Source organism: Protomyctophum parallelum (assembly GCF_964188405.1).
Source record: "Protomyctophum parallelum genome assembly, chromosome: 5".
In the NCBI taxonomy this organism is placed as follows: Eukaryota; Metazoa; Chordata; class Actinopteri; order Myctophiformes; family Myctophidae; genus Protomyctophum; species Protomyctophum parallelum.
Genome location: NC_139702.1, coordinates 15,710,465 through 15,727,871, shown reverse-complemented (window position 1 = coordinate 15,727,871; position 17,407 = coordinate 15,710,465). Strand labels below are relative to the sequence as shown.

Here is a 17,407-nt window from a genome sequence, read left to right as displayed (position 1 = left end):
AACTCAACACATAAATATGAAATAAAAGCTTCAGTCAGTCATGTCAATAAAAGCTTAAACATAGCTGTGAGTTAGATGAATAGAGCCAACCGTACCGTTTAAATGGTGTTCTCTCTGCTCAAGGTAAAACTTGGTGATTTATGTATTATTACCAGTATTAATATTATTGAAGGTAGTTAAGGAACTAGACTAGTTGAAAACCATGAGAACAGCTTGTCTAGTGAACACATGGTGAAGACTCTAGTGAGTCAGTTAGTGAGTCAGTTAGTGAGTCAGTCAGTCAGTCAGTGTGTCACGCCTCGCTCCTCTGCCTTTGTATTTGAGCATTGACTTAGGTCCACACCACTGGATTAATATGTGGCTTGACCTTAATGGTTATGTGGTTGTTTTATGTTCAGTATTTTGCCATGTCTTGTTCTGTTTGGTTTTCTGTTACCCGGTTGGTTTAGTGTGTACTCTTATTTTGTAGTCTTGTTCCTGTGTTTCCTGTCTGCCTTGTTTGATGTCACCTGCCTTGTCTCACCTCCCTGTATTAGTGTAACCCTAGTCACCTGTGTTCTGTTTGTCCTGTTAGCCTATCCTGTGTTTGATTGTATTTTGAGTTCACCTGTGTCTAGTTAGTCTTTGTCTATTTATATACCCCAGTTTGTTCAGTCCCTTGTCAGTTCGTCATTTCATGTCAGAGTGTCTACCATGTTTTGCCTGCCCCATTTTATGGGAAGTTTAAGTTATTGTTTAATAAACATCCTGAACTGTGAATCCTGCCTTTTGGTCGTAGTGCTTTTGGGTCCTCTGAACTCACCCTGACACAGTGAGTCAGTCAGTGAGTCAGTTAGTGAGTCAGTCAGTCAGTGAGTTACCTTGTCCAGGGAGCACATGGTCCATCCTTACCTTGTCCAGGGAGCACATGGTCCATTGTTACCATGTCCAGGGAGCACATGGTCCATCGTTACCATGTCCAGGGAGCACATGGTGAACACTGGTCCATGGTTACCTTGTCCAGGGAACACATGGTCCATGGTTACCTTGTCCAGGGAGCACATGGTCCATCGTTACCTTGTCCAGGGAGCACATGGTCCATCCTTACCATGTCCATGGAGCACATGGTGAACACAGGTCCATGGTTACCTTGTCCAGGGAGCACATGGTGACCACTGGTCCATCCTTACCTTGTCCATGGAGCACATGGTGAACACTGGTCCATGGTTACCTTGTCCAGGGAACACATGGTCCATCGTTACCTTGTCCAGGGAGCACATGGTCCATCCTTACCATGTCCATGGAGCACATGGTGAACACAGGTCCATGGTTACCTTGTCCAGGGAGCACATGGTGACCACTGGTCCATCCTTACCTTGTCCATGGAGCACATGGTGAACACTGGTCCATGGTTACCTTGTCCAGGGAACACATGGTCCATGGTTACCTTGTCCATGGAGCACATGGTGAACACTGGTCCATGGTTACCTTGTCCAGGGAACACATGGTCCATGGTTACCTTGTCCAGGGAACACATGGTCCATGGTTACCTTGTCCAGGGAGCACATGGTCCATGGTTACCTTGTCCAGGGAACACATGGTCCATGGTTACCTTGTCCAGGGAGCACATGGTGAACACTGGTCCATGGTTACCTTGTCCAGGGAACACATGGTGACCACTGGTCCATCCTTACCTTGTCCATGGAGCACATGGTGAACACTGGTCCATGGTTACCTTGTCCAGGGAACACATGGTCCATGGTTACCTTGTCCAGGGAGCACATGGTGACCACTGGTCCATCCTTACCTTGTCCATGGAGCACATGGTGAACACTGGTCCATGGTTACCTTGTCCAGGGAGCACATGGTGACCACTGGTCCATCCTTACCTTGTCCATGGAGCACATGGTGAACACTGGTCCATGGTTACCTTGTCCAGGGAACACATGGTCCATGGTTACCTTGTCCATGGAGCACATGGTGAACACTGGTCCATGGTTACCTTGTCCAGGGAACACATGGTCCATGGTTACCTTGTCCAGGGAACACATGGTCCATGGTTACCTTGTCCAGGGAGCACATGGTGACCACTGGTCCATGGTTACCTTGTCCAGGGAGCACTTGGTCCATGGTTACCTTGTCCAGGGAGCACATGGTCCATGGTTACCTTGTCCAGGGAGCACATGGTGACCACTGGTCCATCGTTACCTTGTCCAGGGAGCACATGGTGACCACTGGTCCATCGTTACCTTGTCCAGGGAGCACATGGTGACCACTGGTCCATCGTTACCTTGTCCAGGGAGCACATGGTCCATGGTTACCTTGTCCAGGGAGAACATGGTCCATGGTTACCTTGTCCAGGGAGCACATGGTCCATCGTTACCTTGTCCAGGGAGCACATGGTGAACACTGGTCCGTCGTGGGCCTTGATGCTCTTCACCAGCGTGGTGTCTCTCCAGACGTAAACGTCTCCGCTCACGGCGCCCGAGAACAGCAGCTCCTCCGAGCGACCGAAGCACGCCGACATCATCGTCTCCTGTTTGCCCAGGTTCCCGAAAATACCGCGCTTGAACGTCAGGCCTCCACCTGGTAGAGAATAGAACTACAGATTAACAACGTCAGACCTCCACCTGGTAGAGAATAGAACTACAGATTAACAACGTCAGGCCTCCACCTGGTAGAGAATAGAACTACAGATTAACAACGTCAGGCCTCCACCTGGTAGAGAATAGAACTACAGATTAACAACGTCAGGCCTCCACCTGGTAGAGAATAGAACTACAGATTAACAACGTCAGGCCTCCACCTGGTAGAGAATAGAACTACAGATTAACAACGTCAGGCCTCCACCTGGTAGAGAATAGAACTACAGATTAACAACGTCAGACCTCCACCTGGTAGAGAATAGAACTACAGATTAACAACGTTAGGGTTAGAACTGTTTTTTTAACTATTTCAAGTTTTATAAATAAAATTACAATAACAAATACAAATACAAATATAAATACCCGAGTGCTGCCAGAACTTGATGTGTTTGATCCCAACAGTCACCAGTTTGTCCATTCTGAACGGGTTGGTCTTAATGACGAAGATCTTGTCCTTATGACCCCTGTACGCGCACGCACATGCACACGCACGCACACGCACACGCACACGCACACGCACACGCACACGCACACGCACACGCACACGCACACACACACACACACGCACACACGCACACGCACACGCACACACACACACACACACAATAACGCGTTTATCGCCGATATAATGAAAATATAAATAAAACAATCAAACAATCCAACGAATACATAGATTGATTGACAGGTGGGCGTGTACCTTGCTTTGGCCAGCTTCTCTCCTCTCTTCCAATCCCAGACCACGATGGAATGACCGTCGTCCAATCCCACGGACACCAGCGTCTTACCGTCCACTGGAAACAGAACGACACGCATATCATTAACATATCATTAACATATCATTAACATATAATTAACCCAGAGGACGATTCTACAAAATAATAATGTCTTCTAATGTATATCTAGCAGAGGTCTTGTAACTCTAACCTGTGAACTCCAGAGGTCTTGTATATCTAACAGAGGTATTGTAACTCTAACCTGTGAACTCCAGAGGTCTTGTATATCTAACAGAGGTCTTGTGACTCTAACCTGTGAACTCCAGAGCACAGATTCCTCGTCCATGTTGTCCTCTCAGCAGAGAGAGACACTTCAATGTCTGGATGTCCCACACATGGATGGCTGGATCCCTGCCAACCTGCACACACACGCACATGCACGCGCACACACACACACACACACACACACACACACACACACACACACACACACACACATACACATACACATACACATACACATACACATACACATACACATACACACACACACACACACACAGTGCTGTAGTAGTGTTGTAGTATCTAGTCCACTGTACTACCTGTCTTGTAGCAGTATACTCCTTCACAGTACTATAGTAGTATTATAGTATCTAGTGTACTAGTACGAGGGCTTTCACTTCTAGTCATGTTTTAGTGGAACCACTAAAAGGAACAGCAATGTCCGTGTTGGTTCACCTATGTGACGTTAATGAGCACCAGTATGACTATGAGTACCAGTAGGGGCGCTGTTGTGCCAGAAACACAGAGAGAGAGAGAGACAGTGCTGCACTGTTGCCTGCTAATGAGAGAGAGAGAGGAGGGGGGAGAGAGGGGAGTTGCACCACTCAGTTCACACGGGTGGGATTTTACTAGTCGACTAGTAGCGTAAAGCCCCAACTAGTACCTGTCCCGTAGCAGTGTAGTCTTTAGTACCTTTCCCGTAGCAGTGTAGTCTTTAGTACCTGTCCCGTAGCAGTGTAGTCTTTAGTACCTGTCCCGTAGCAGTGTAGTCTTTAGTACCTGTCCCGTAGCAGTGTAGTCTTTGACAGGATGTACGGTCAGTGACAGGATGTCGTCGTCGTGTCCGAGGTAGAACCGCTGGCTGTGCGTCGTGCGGTTGTAAACGACCGCCACCGCCGCTACGTGGTAAACGACCTCTCCTGATTGGCTGTAGAACAGGTTGTTACGACAGTCACACCCACGGTACCTGGGGGCGCACACACACACACACACACGCATGCGCACGCGCACACACACACAGTAGAACAGGTTGTTATGACAGTCACAAATGTGACACACACACACACACACACACACACACACACACACACACACAGCTATGGTTACCCGTGAACAAACTGCAGCCGTAGCCCCTCCTCTGGTGCTTTCTGCCGTTTCAGAGAGCCAATCAGCTTCTTCCTCAGCTGTGGGAGGTCCTCCTTGTACACCTGTAGGCCCCGCCCCCAACACGGGTCACATGATGAGAAGCTAACCAATGGGAGGTTAATGTGATGTTCAGTAAGTTTAGTGTGTTTAGCGTGCGTGCGTGCGTGTGTGTGTGCGTGCGTGCGTGCATGTGTGCGTGCGTGTGTGGATGCGTGTGTGCGTGCGTGCATGCGGGCGTGTGTGTGTGTGTGTGTGTGTGTGTGTCACTGACCTGGCGTTCGTAGTTGGTCTGTGACTCCTGTTCGATGTCAGAGTCCAGCTCTGGAACATCAGACACGTCTGAGTCTGACTCGCCGCTGTTGGAGTCTGCATAGCCCTCTGGGAAATGGAGTTTATATTAATATGAGTCTGCATAGCCCTCTGGGAAATGGAGTTTATATTAATATGAGTCTGCATAGCCCTCTGGGAAATGGAGTTTATATTAATAATGTGTCTGCATAGCCCTCTGGGAAATGGAGTTTATATTATTATGAGTCTGCATTACCCTCTGGGAAATGGAGTTTATATTAATATGAGTCTGCATAGCCCTCTGTGAAATGGAGTTTATATTATTATGAGTCTGCATAGACCTCTGGGAAATGTCAATCAGCGTAAATGTCTTCTCCGTTCTTTTCACCATGTGGTTTAACTTATACCATTTAGACCTGAGACCAGATTCTACAAATGTCTTCTAAATGTTTCTATGTCAGTGGTTCTCACAGGGTTAAAAGCTATGTTTCTATATCAGTGGTTCTTACAGGGTTAAAACCATGTTTCTATGTCAGTGGTTCTCACAGGGTTAAAACCTATATGTTTCTATATCAGTGGTTCTCAAAGGGTTAAAACTTATGTTTCTATGTCAGTGGTTCTCACAGGGTTAAAACCTATGTTTCTATGTCAGTGGTTCTCAGAGGGTTAAAACCCATAATTCTATATCAGTGGTTCTCACAGGGTTAAAACCTATGTTTCTATGTCAGTGGTTCTCACAGGGTTAAAACCTATGTTTCTATATCAGTGGTTCTCACAGGGTTAAAAAACCCCATGTTTCTATGTCAGTGGCTCTCACAGGGTTAAACCCTATGTTTCTATGTCAGTGGTTCTCACAGGGTTAAACCCTATGTTTCTATGTCAGTGGTTCTCACAGGGTTAAAAAACCCCATGTTTCTATGGCAGTGGTTCTCACAGGGTTAAACCCTATGTTTCTATGTCAGTGGTTCTCACAGGGTTAAAACCTATGTTTCTATGTCAGTGGTTCTCACAGGGTTAAAAAACCTATGTTTCTATGTCAGTGGTTCTCACAGGTTTAAAAAACTATGTTTCTATGTCAGTGGTTCTCACAGGGTTAAAAAACTATGTTTCTATGTCATTGTTTCTCACAGGGTTAAAAAAACCATGTTTCTATGTCAGTGGTTCTCACAGGGTTAAAAAAAACTATGTTTCTATGTCAGTGGTTCTCACAGGGTTAAAAAAAACTATGTTTCTATGTCAGTGGTTCTCACAGGGTTAAAACCCTATGTTTCTATGTCAGTGGTTCTCACAGGGTTAAAACCTATGTTTCTATATCAGTGGTTCTCACAGGGTTAAAAAACCCCATGTTTCTATGTCAGTGGTTCTCACAGGGTTAAACCCTATGTTTCTATGTCAGTGGTTCTCACAGGGTTAAACCCTATGTTTCTATGTCAGTGGTTCTCACAGGGTTAAAAAAACCCATGTTTCTATGTCAGTGGTTCTCACAGGGTTAAACCCTATGTTTCTATGTCAGTGGTTCTCACAGGGTTAAAACCTATGTTTCTATGTCAGTGGTTCTCACAGGGTTAAAAAAACTATGTTTCTATGTCAGTGGTTCTCACAGGTTTAAAAAACTATGTTTCTTTGTCAGTGGTTCTCACAGGGTTAAAAAACTATGTTTCTATGTCATTGGTTCTCACAGGGTTAAAAAAACATGTTTCTATGTCAGTGGTTCTCACAGGGTTAAAAAAACTATGTTTCTATGTCAGTGGTTCTCACAGGGTTAAAAAAAACTATGTTTCTATGTCAGTGGTTCTCACAGGGTTAAAACCCTATGTTTCTATGTCAGTGGTTCTCACAGGGTTAAAAAAAAACTATGTTTCTATGTCAGTGGTTCTCACAGGGTTAAAACCCTATGTTTCTATGTCAGTGGTTCTCACAGGGTTAAAAAACTATGTTTCTATGTCAGTGGTTCTCAAACTATTTCATGTCAAGGACCTCCAGAATTATAGAATGTAATTGGCCGCTGACCATCTGAAAATATGTAGTTCCAGGGACCCCCTCCACAGAAGAAAAGATTTGAGTTAAAAACGTTTGTGCCCAATTTTCACGATTTAGAAAAATAGCAGATCTACAAGCTCATAGTGCGGCACTTAGTGCCACACTATGAGCTTGTAGATCTGCTATTTTTCAATAGCTGAAGTATGACAATGCTTAAAGGACCTATAACATAAAATTCAACTTTTTCAATTTCTTTTGTGTTTCTGGGGCTCCCATGTGTGTTTTCTATCCCCCCAAAAAACAATCAGGCTTTCATGTCATATGGGTGTTTTATTGGAAATTGCTCTCAGGAACAGCTCGACTGATTTTGGCCTCATCGTGATGTCATCAATGTCACCCTACTTTGTATAATTCCTCCTCTTCTTCAGTCTTCAGTTCCAAATTTGCATTTCCACTTTGTTTACAATGTCCAACATTGTTGATTTTCCAAGCTGGCATGGAATGGAAACAAGCCTGGTTTTATCTAGCATCAGTATTATAATGACTCAAATATTAAATAATCTGCATATCAGCACCCCCACCACCTCAGGACATTGTGGTACTGCAGCTAAAACTGCTTTCAAAGTCCAGAAAGAAATGTCAAGGCCTGGTTATATCAGAGTGGTGATTGAGGCTCAAACCATTAGAAATAACTTTGAGGGACATAGACAATATGATTATTAAATATTAAAAGCAGTTTTAAAATGCATGTTATTTGCCCTTTAAAACACCTGGCTTCAGCGCCATGGAGAGAACCTGCTTCAGCACCATGGAGAGAGAACCTGCTTCAGCACCATGGAGAGAACCTGCTTCAGCACCATGGAGAGAACCTGCTTCAGCACCATGGAGAGAGAACATGCTTCAGCACCATGGAGAGAGAACCTGCTTCAGCACCATGGAGAGAACCTGCTTCAGCACCATGGAGAGAACCTGCTTCAGCACCATGGAGAGAACCTGCAGGTTCTCTCCATGGTGCTGAACATAGAAAGACATAGAAACATAGTTTTTTAACCCTGTGAGAACCACTGACATAGAAACATAGTTTTTTAACCCTGTGAGAACCACTGACATAGAAACATAGGGTTTAACCCTGTGAGAACCACTGACATAGAAACATAGTTTTTTAACCCTGTGAGAACCACTGACATAGAAAAAGTTTTTTTAACCCTGTGAGAACCACTGACATAGAAACATAGTTGTTTAACCCTGTGAGAACCACTGACATATAAACAGTTTTTAACCCTGTGAGAACCACTGACATAGAAACATAGTGTTTTAACCCTGTGAGAACCACTGACATAGAAACACAGTTTTTTTAACCCTGTGAGAACCACCGACATAGAAACACAGTTTTTTAACCCTGTGAGAACCACTGACATAGAAACATGGGGTTTAACCCTGTGAGAACCACTGACATAGAAACATAGTTTCTTAACCCTGTGAGAACCACTGACATAGAAACATAGTTTTTAACCCTGTGAGAACCACTGACATAGAAACATAGTTTGTTAACCCTGTGAGAACCACTGACATAGAAACATAGGGTTTAACCCTGTGAGAACCACTGACATAGAAACACAGTTTTTTAACCCTGTGGGAACCACTGACATATAAACAGTGTTTTAACCCTGTGAGAACCACTGACATAGAAACATAGTTTTTTAACCCTGTGAGAACCACTGACATAGAAACATAGTTTTTAACCCTGTGAGAACCACTGACATAGAAACATAGTTTGTTAACCCTGTGAGAACCACTGACATAGAAACATAGGGTTTAACCCTGTGAGAACCACTGACATAGAAACATAGTTTTTTAACCCTGTGAGAACCACTGACATAGAAACATAGTTTTTTAACCCTGTGAGAACCACTGACATAGAAACATAGTTTGTTAACCCTGTGAGAACCACTGACATAGAAACATAGTTTTTTAACCCTGTGAGAACCACTGACATAGAAACATAGTTTCTTAACCCTGTGAGAACCACTGACATAGAAACATAGTTTTTTAACCCTGTGAGAACCACTGACATAGAAACATAGTTTTTTAACCCTGTGAGAACCACTGACATAGAAGCATAGTTTTTTAACCCTGTGAGAACCACTGACATAGAAACGTAGTTTTTTAACCCTGTGAGAACCTGGTTCAGCACTCTAGAGTCTAGAGTGCAACGATTTGTTTACAAACACTGAGGCTACACGCTGCAGGTCTGTTCTTAACAGATCCCCAAGCCTGTCATTTTGAGGATCGCTGGTTTCAGGGTACCTTGCAGTCAGGGCTCCAGGGCCCTCAGGGCTAGTGTTTATGGGGTATAGGGGTACCTTGCAGTGGGGTTTATGGGGTATGGGGGCTAGGGTCCATGTTTTAGGGTACCCTACCTTGCAGTGAGGGCTCCAGTACCCTCAGGGTTAGTGTTTATGGGGTATAGGGGGCTAGGGTCTATGTTTTAGGGTACCCTACCTTGCAGTAAGGGCTCCAGGACTCTCATGGTTAGTGTTTATGGGGTATGGGGTATAGGGGTATGTTTTAGGGTACCCTACCTTGCAGTGAGGGCTAGGGTCCATGTTTTAGGGTACCCTACCTTGCAGTAAGGGCTAGGGTCCATGTTTTAGGGTACCCTACCTTGCAGTGAGGGCTAGGGTCCATGTTTTAGGGTATCCTACCTTGCAGTGAGGGCTAGGGTCCATGTTTTAGGGTACCCTACCTTGCAGTAAGGGCTAGGGTCCATGTTTTAGGGTACCCTACCTTGCAGTAAGGGCTAGGGTCCATGTGTTAGGGTACCCTACCTTGCAGTAAGGGCTCCAGGACTCCGTTCATGACGCCCTCTGGGAGGAACCTCCACTGGAACACGGAGTGGTCGGCCCCCCCGGTGCTGAGGACCCACTGCAGGTCATTGGACCAGCGCACGTTGGTCACATGGGCCGAGTGGCCCAGGTACTTCTTAAACTTAGCCGCTGTTGGACGCAACGCAACGCACGCACACACACAAACAAAATGGATGAATGAATATAAAATGGATGAATGGATATTACTCTATCAGTAAATTAGGATATGTTTCAGTGTCGGGTGAATTAAAGGTAATGTCTGTATGCATACATGTCTGTCTTCATTACGTCACCATCGACAGCCAGTTGTAACCCGGCATTGATACATATCTTCATTATGTCAGTATATAAACCTCCATTGATACATATCTTCATTACGTTATATAAACCTCCATTGATACATATCTTCATTATGTCAGTATATAAACCTCCATTGATACATATCTTCATTACGTTATATAAACCTCCATTGATACATATCTTCATTACGTTATATAAACCTCCATTGATACATATCTTCATTACGTTATATAAACCTCCATTGATACATATCTTCATTACGTTATATAAACCTCCATTGATACATATCTTCATTACGTCAGTATATAAACCTCCATTGATACATATCTTCATTACGTCAGTATATAAACCTCCATTGATACATATCTTCATTACGTCAGTATAAACCTCCATTGATACATATCTTCATTACGTCAGTATATAAACCTCCGAGCAGACGCACATTCGCACCAGCATTAATACTGGCACGCTCTGCTTGAGCAAGTAATACTATTCATACCTTTCTTCAGACAGAAATAAGACCTGTATAGTTTGACCAGTCCATAGTCATCCCCGGTCACCAACACATATAATAATAATAATAATAATAATAATAATAATAATAATAATAATAATAATAATAATAATAATAATAACAATAACAATAATAATCATAATCATAATCATAATAACCTTTCTTCAGACAGGGGAAGAGGTACAGTTTGACCAGCCCATAGTCGTCGCCCGTCACCAACACATATAGTAATGATAATAATAATCATAATCATAATCATAATAATCATAATAATAACCTTTCTTCAGACAGGGGAAGCGGTACAGTTTGACCAGCCCATAGTCGTCCCCGGTCACCAACACATATAATAATAATAATAGTAATAGTAATAGTAATAGTAATAGTAATCATAATCATAATCATAATCATAATAATAATAATAATAATAACCTTTCTTCAGACAGGGGAAGCGGTACAGTTTGACCAGTCCGTAGTCGTCCCTGGTCACCAACACATATAATAATAATAATAATAATAGTAATAGTAATAGTAATAGTAATAGTAATAGTAATAGTAATAGTAATAGTAATAGTAATAATAATAACCTTTCTTCAGACAGGGGAAGCGGTACAGTTTGACCAGTCCGTAGTCGTCCCCGGTCACCAACACGGCGCTGCTATAATTGGCGTCCACAGAGTTGACGTCGATGGACGTGGAGTATTTGGACCAGATCCCGTTGACCTCTGACCCCAGGACCCCCGTCCAGCTCATCCAGTGGATCCCCTTCGCTTCCTCCTTGGACAGCAGCTTCCCTGCTGAAAGGTCACAAAGGTCACAAAGGTCAAGTTCATGGTCGCTTCCTCCTTGGACAGCAGCTTCACTGCTGAAAGGTCACAAAGGTCACAAAGGTCAAGTTCAGGGTCGATTCCTCCTTGGAGAGCAGCTTCCCTGCTGAAAGGTCACAAAGGTCACAAAGGTCAAGTTCAGGGTCGATTCCTCCTTGGAGAGCAGCTTCCCTGCTGAAAGGTCACAAAGGTCACAAAGGTCATAGAGGTCACAAAGGTCACGGTCAGGGTCGCTTCCTCCTTGGAGAGCTTCCCTGCTGAAAGCAAGGTCAGATGTCAAAGTTCAAAGGTCAGCTTTGCTTCCTCTTTACAATATGATTGGCCTATGGTCGAATATGACCTAAGGCATTTAACTCACCTTTTTACACGCACGCACACCCACACGCGCACAAGCATGCACATGCACACGCGCACGCACACGCACACGCACGCACACGCACAGTAGTACCTGGCATCCTGTAGAACAGCCTCTCCGCTGCTCCGTCATTGGTCTGAAGGAAGCGACTGTCAACCGACCAATCAAGATGAGTTATGAACGACGTCGACCGATTACACTCTCCCACCTTTTTATACCTGTAATCAGATTACATTCACATTACATTCATTCACATTACATTCATTCACATTACATTCATTCAGATTACATTTTGACATTCTGAACGGGAACCCATTTTGGTTTTAGCATCATGTTATGCTTTAGCTGTTGAAAAATTGCAGATCTACAAGCTCATACCACGAGCTTGTAGGTCTGCTATTTTTGAAAAATCGAAGAACGACTGACATTTTTTAAATCTGATCTCAGGTCAGAATGAGTTAATCAGACCAGTGTGTGTCCAGTGGAAACCTCATATGAATCTGATCTCAGGTCAGAATGGGTCAAACAGCCCAGGCGGTGGCGTAACCGTCTGGGCACCCGACTGGTAATCCAGTCGCAGTGTGCCGCGGGTTCGACTCCCGAGCCCGACACGGCCTTTACTGCATGTCATCCCCCATCTCTCTCCCGTTTTCTGTCAGCCTACTGTCTGTCCCTTCAAAAAACCAATAAAAGGCGTAAGCCGCAAAAAAAAAAAAAAAGAATGAGTCAACCAGTAAAATCACATTGAGACCATAGTCTCTTTTACGAGACCAAGAGAAGAGGCAAATAAATGTTACACAGCTCTGCCAGTAACAACAAAGACAGACATGTGACATCTGTAATACCAAGACCCTACCACCAGGGAGGCTCAGAGAGAGACAGACATATGACAGACATATGACATCTGTAATACCAATAACCTACCACCAGGGAGGCTCAGAGAGAGACATCTGTAATACCAAGACCCTACCACCAGGGAGGCTCAGAGAGAGACAGACATATGACAGACATATGACATCTGTAATACCAAGAACCTACCACCAGGGAGGCTCAGAGAGAGACATCTGTAATACCAAGACCCTACCACCAGGGAGGCTCAGAGAGAGACATTGTAGGTGGTTTCCCAAATAGACGACGTGGACAGACGAGGTACTTGGTGCAATCAAAAGGTTTATTAGATCAACAGAAGAATTAGTCCACAAAAGGTACAATCCAGATGGATGCCATCCCACAAAGGTCAAAGGTCTCATGCACAGTTTAAAAAATAAAAATCTGCCTAATGATGATGTCATTGGAAGACAGTTTCTAAACTGCCCACAGCCCTCCTCCGTGCCATTTTATCATGATTATTAGTGAGGACCTATTATATGAAGATATAAGTTGAAAAGTGGTGAAGTGGTCCTTTAAGTGCTGATTTTGAGGATTAATCGCTTCACAACTCAAACTAATAGCTTAAGACAAACTTAAAGCCTTCCTCTTTATTACGGGGATCAGATACACGTAGATGGAAATTACATAATTAAATATGAATTAAGATGAACATAAACAGATGGAGTGATTTACATTCTACAACTTTCTTGTACCGTTTAGATAAATATGTTTTTAATTTGATTACACTTGATGGTTTAATCAGACCCGTCTGAAGTAAGTGGTGCTGTGCTGTGCTGTGCTGTGCTGTGCTGTGCTGTACTGTACTGTACTGTACTGTACTGTACTGTACTGTACTGTACTCTCTATTACCCTATATTAATACCTCTCTCCGACAGCGTAAACATCCCCCAGGCCGTCGTTAGATCCCACAGATAGTTATATTTACATATATTTACATATATTAGTACCTCTGGCCGACGGCGTAAACATCCACCAGGCCATCGTTAGATCCCACGGCCAGGAAGGACCCGTCCGGAGAAAACTTCAGCTCATGGATCACTTCCTTCCTGTCTTTGATGTGGACCACCTCTGTCATGTCCCTGAGGGACAGACAGACAGACAGACAGACAGACAGACAGACAGACAGACAGACAGACAGACAGACAGACAGACAGACAGACAGACAGACAGACAGACAGACAGACAGACAGACAAGGTTGTGAGTATTTTAACAGTAATCAGAGTAATAAAACCTGACTCTGAGTACAGTGAAGGATCTTGTCCAGCAGCAGTAGTACAGTATAGTGGTAATAGTAGTAGTAATAGTACAGTAGTAATCCTACCTGACTCGGAGTACCGTGAAGGATCCGTCCTTCATCCCCAGAGCCAGCTGAGATCCATCGTTGTTGAACGAGACGCTTCGGACCGCCTCCTCCATGTTACACCGGGCCAATAGGGTGTGGTCTGGGAGGCTCCACAACCTGTAGACACGCCCACAATGACATGTAGACACGCCCACAATGACATGTTATACACCTGACCAGGAGGGTGTGGTCAACCTGTGGACACGCCCACAATGACATGTTATACACCTGGCCAGGAGGGTGTGGTCAACGATTTTTTCGAAAAAGCTTGTAGATCTGCTATTTTTTCAATAGCTATAAAGCTTATAGAAACACCAACAGGGCTTCCCGTCCATCCTGAATGGAGGTTAAATAGATGTTGGTTACCTGACAGAGTGGTCATCTACATGGTGTTACCTGACAGAGTGGTCATCTACATGGTGTTTACAGAGTGGTCATCTACATGGTGTTTACAGAGTGGTCATCTACATGGTGTTTACAGAGTGGTCATCTACATGGTGTTACCTGACAGAGTGGTCATCTACATGGTGTTACCTGACAGAGTGGACATCTACATGGTGTTACCTGACAGAGTGGTCATCTACATGGTATTTACAGAGTGGTCATCTACATGGTGTTACCTGACAGAGTGGTCATCTACATGCTGTTTACAGAGTGGTCATCTACATGGTGTTACCTGACAGAGTGGTCATCTACATGGTGTTACCTGACAGAGTGGTCATCTACATGGTGTTACTACATGGTGTTACCTGACAGAGTGGTCATCTACATGGTGTTACCTGACAGAGTGGTCATCTACATGGTGTTACCTGACAGAGTGGTCATCTACATGGTGTTACCTGACAGAGTGGTCATCTACATGGTGTTACCTGACAGAGTGGTCATCGCTGCCCGTCACGGCCACGGCCTGCTTGGGGTGGACGTCCAGAGCCCACAGCTCGCCCTCGCTGTGACCCTGCATCAGCAGGACGGGCTTGTCCCGCTCCCTGACCATCACCTCGAAGATCTCACTGTCCTGAGTCCCCGCCAGCACCCGGTCAGCCTTCCAGCACACACTGCGGATAGAGAGACCTACAGGGACCACAAGGGAGAGAGAGAGAGAGAGAGAGAGAGAGAGAGAGAGAGAGAGAGAGAGAGAGAGAGAGAGAGAGAGAGAGAGAGAGAGAGAGAGAGAGGAGAGGGGGAGGGGGAGGGGGGGAGAGGAGGGGAGGGGGGAGGGGGAGGGGGGAGAGAGAGGGGGAGGGGGGGAGAGAGGGGGTGGTGGGAGGGGGAAGGGGAGAGAGGGGGAGAGGAGGGGAGGGGGGGAGGGGAGAGAGAGGGGGAGGGGGGAGGAGAGAGAGGGGGGCGGTGGGAGGGGGGGGAGAGATAGGGGGGGAGGGAGGGAAATCCTAATTAGATATTTAACATCATGTTATCTCTCCTAATGGTACCAACACCATGTTATCTCTCCTAATGGTACCAACATCATGTTATCTCTCCTAATGGTACCAACACCATGGTATCTCTCCTAATGGTACCAACACCATGTTATCTCTCCTAATGGTACCAACACCATTTTATCTCTCCTAATGGTACCAACATCATGTTATCTCTCCTAATGGTACCAACACCATGTTATCTCTCCTAATGGTACCAACATCATGTTATCTCTCCTAATGGTACCAACACCATGTTATCTCTCCTAATGGTACCAACACCATGTTATCTCTCCTAATGGTACCAACATCATGTTATCTCTCCTAATGGTACCAACACCATGTTATCTCTCCTAATGGTACCAACATCATGTTATCTCTCCTAATGGTACCAACACCATGTTATCTCTCCTAATGGTACCAACATCATGTTATCTCTCCTAATGGTACCAACACCATGTTATCTCTCCTAATGGTACCAACATCATGTTATCTCTCCTAATGGTACCAACACCATGTTATCTCTCCTAATGGTACCAACATCATGTTATCTCTCCTATTGGTACCAACATCATGTTATCTCTCCTAATGGTACCAACATCATGTTATCTCTCCTAATGGTACCAACACCATGTTATCTCTCCTAATGGTACCAACATCATGTTATCTCTCCTAATGGTACCAACATCATGTTATCTCTCCTAATGGTACCAACACCATGTTATCTCTCCTAATGGTACCAACATCATGTTATCTCTCCTAATGGTACCAACATCATGTTATCTCTCCTAATGGTACCAACACCATGTTATCTCTCCTAATGGTACCAACATCATGTTGTCTCTCCTAATGGTACCAACACCATGTTATCTCTCCTAATGGTACCAACATCATGTTATCTCTCCTAATGGTACCAACATCATGTTATCTCTCCTAATGGTACCAACATCATGTTATCTCTCCTAATGGTACCAACATCATGTTATCTCCCCTAATGGTACCAACATCACGTTATCTCTCCTAATGGTACCAACATCACGTTATCTCTCCTAATGGTACCAACATCACGTTATCTCTCCTAATGGTACCAACATCACGTTATCTCTCCTAATGGTACCAACACCATGTTATCTCTCCTAATGGTACCAACATCACGTTATCTCTCCTAATGGTACCAACATCATGTTATCTCTCCTAATGGTACCAACACCATGTTATCTCTCCTAATGGTACCAACATCATGTTATCTCTCCTAATGGTACCAACATCATGTAATCTCTCCTAATGGTACCAACACCATGTTATCTCTCCTAATGGTACCAACATCATGTTATCTCTCCTAATGGTACCAACATCATGTTATCTCTCCTAATGGTACCCAACACCATGTTATCTCTCCTAATGGTACCAACATCATGTTGTCTCTCCTAATGGTACCAACACCATGTTATCTCTCCTAATGGTACCAACATCATGTTATCTCTCCTAATGGTACCAACATCATGTTATCTCTCCTAATGGTACCAACATCATGTTATCTCTCCTAATGGTACCAACATCATGTTATCTCCCCTAATGGTACCAACATCACGTTATCTCTCCTAATGGTACCAACATCATGTTATCTCTCCTAATGGTACCAACATCATGTTCTCTTCTAATGGTACCAACATCATGTTATCTCTCCTAATGGTACCAACATCATGTAATCTCTCCTAATGGTACCAACATCATGTTCTCTTCTAATGGTACCAACATCATGTTATCTCTCCTAATGGTACCAACATCATGTTCTCTTCTAATGGTACCAACATCATGTTATCTCTCCTAATGGTACCAACACCATGTTATCTCTCCTAATGGTA

At 44.3% G+C, this 17,407-nt stretch overlaps 1 protein-coding gene across 1 annotated transcript in view; it reads right to left on the bottom strand.

Moving 5' to 3' along the window:
- The window catches only part of LOC310858631 (echinoderm microtubule-associated protein-like 6), a gene marked incomplete at its 5' end in the record, with an annotated part of 64,486 nt that overhangs the window by 33,790 nt on the left and 13,289 nt on the right, over nt 1–17,407 (bottom strand). Inside the window, 13 exon segments of the mRNA XM_083764824.1 lie at nt 2,363–2,565; nt 2,988–3,088; nt 3,322–3,415; nt 3,651–3,756; nt 4,400–4,586; nt 4,727–4,827; nt 5,037–5,143; nt 9,862–10,029; nt 11,299–11,508; nt 11,987–12,111; nt 13,732–13,863; nt 14,107–14,244; nt 14,997–15,198. Of these exon segments, the coding sequence (XP_083620950.1) occupies nt 2,363–2,565; nt 2,988–3,088; nt 3,322–3,415; nt 3,651–3,756; nt 4,400–4,586; nt 4,727–4,827; nt 5,037–5,143; nt 9,862–10,029; nt 11,299–11,508; nt 11,987–12,111; nt 13,732–13,863; nt 14,107–14,244; nt 14,997–15,198 (1,874 nt within the window).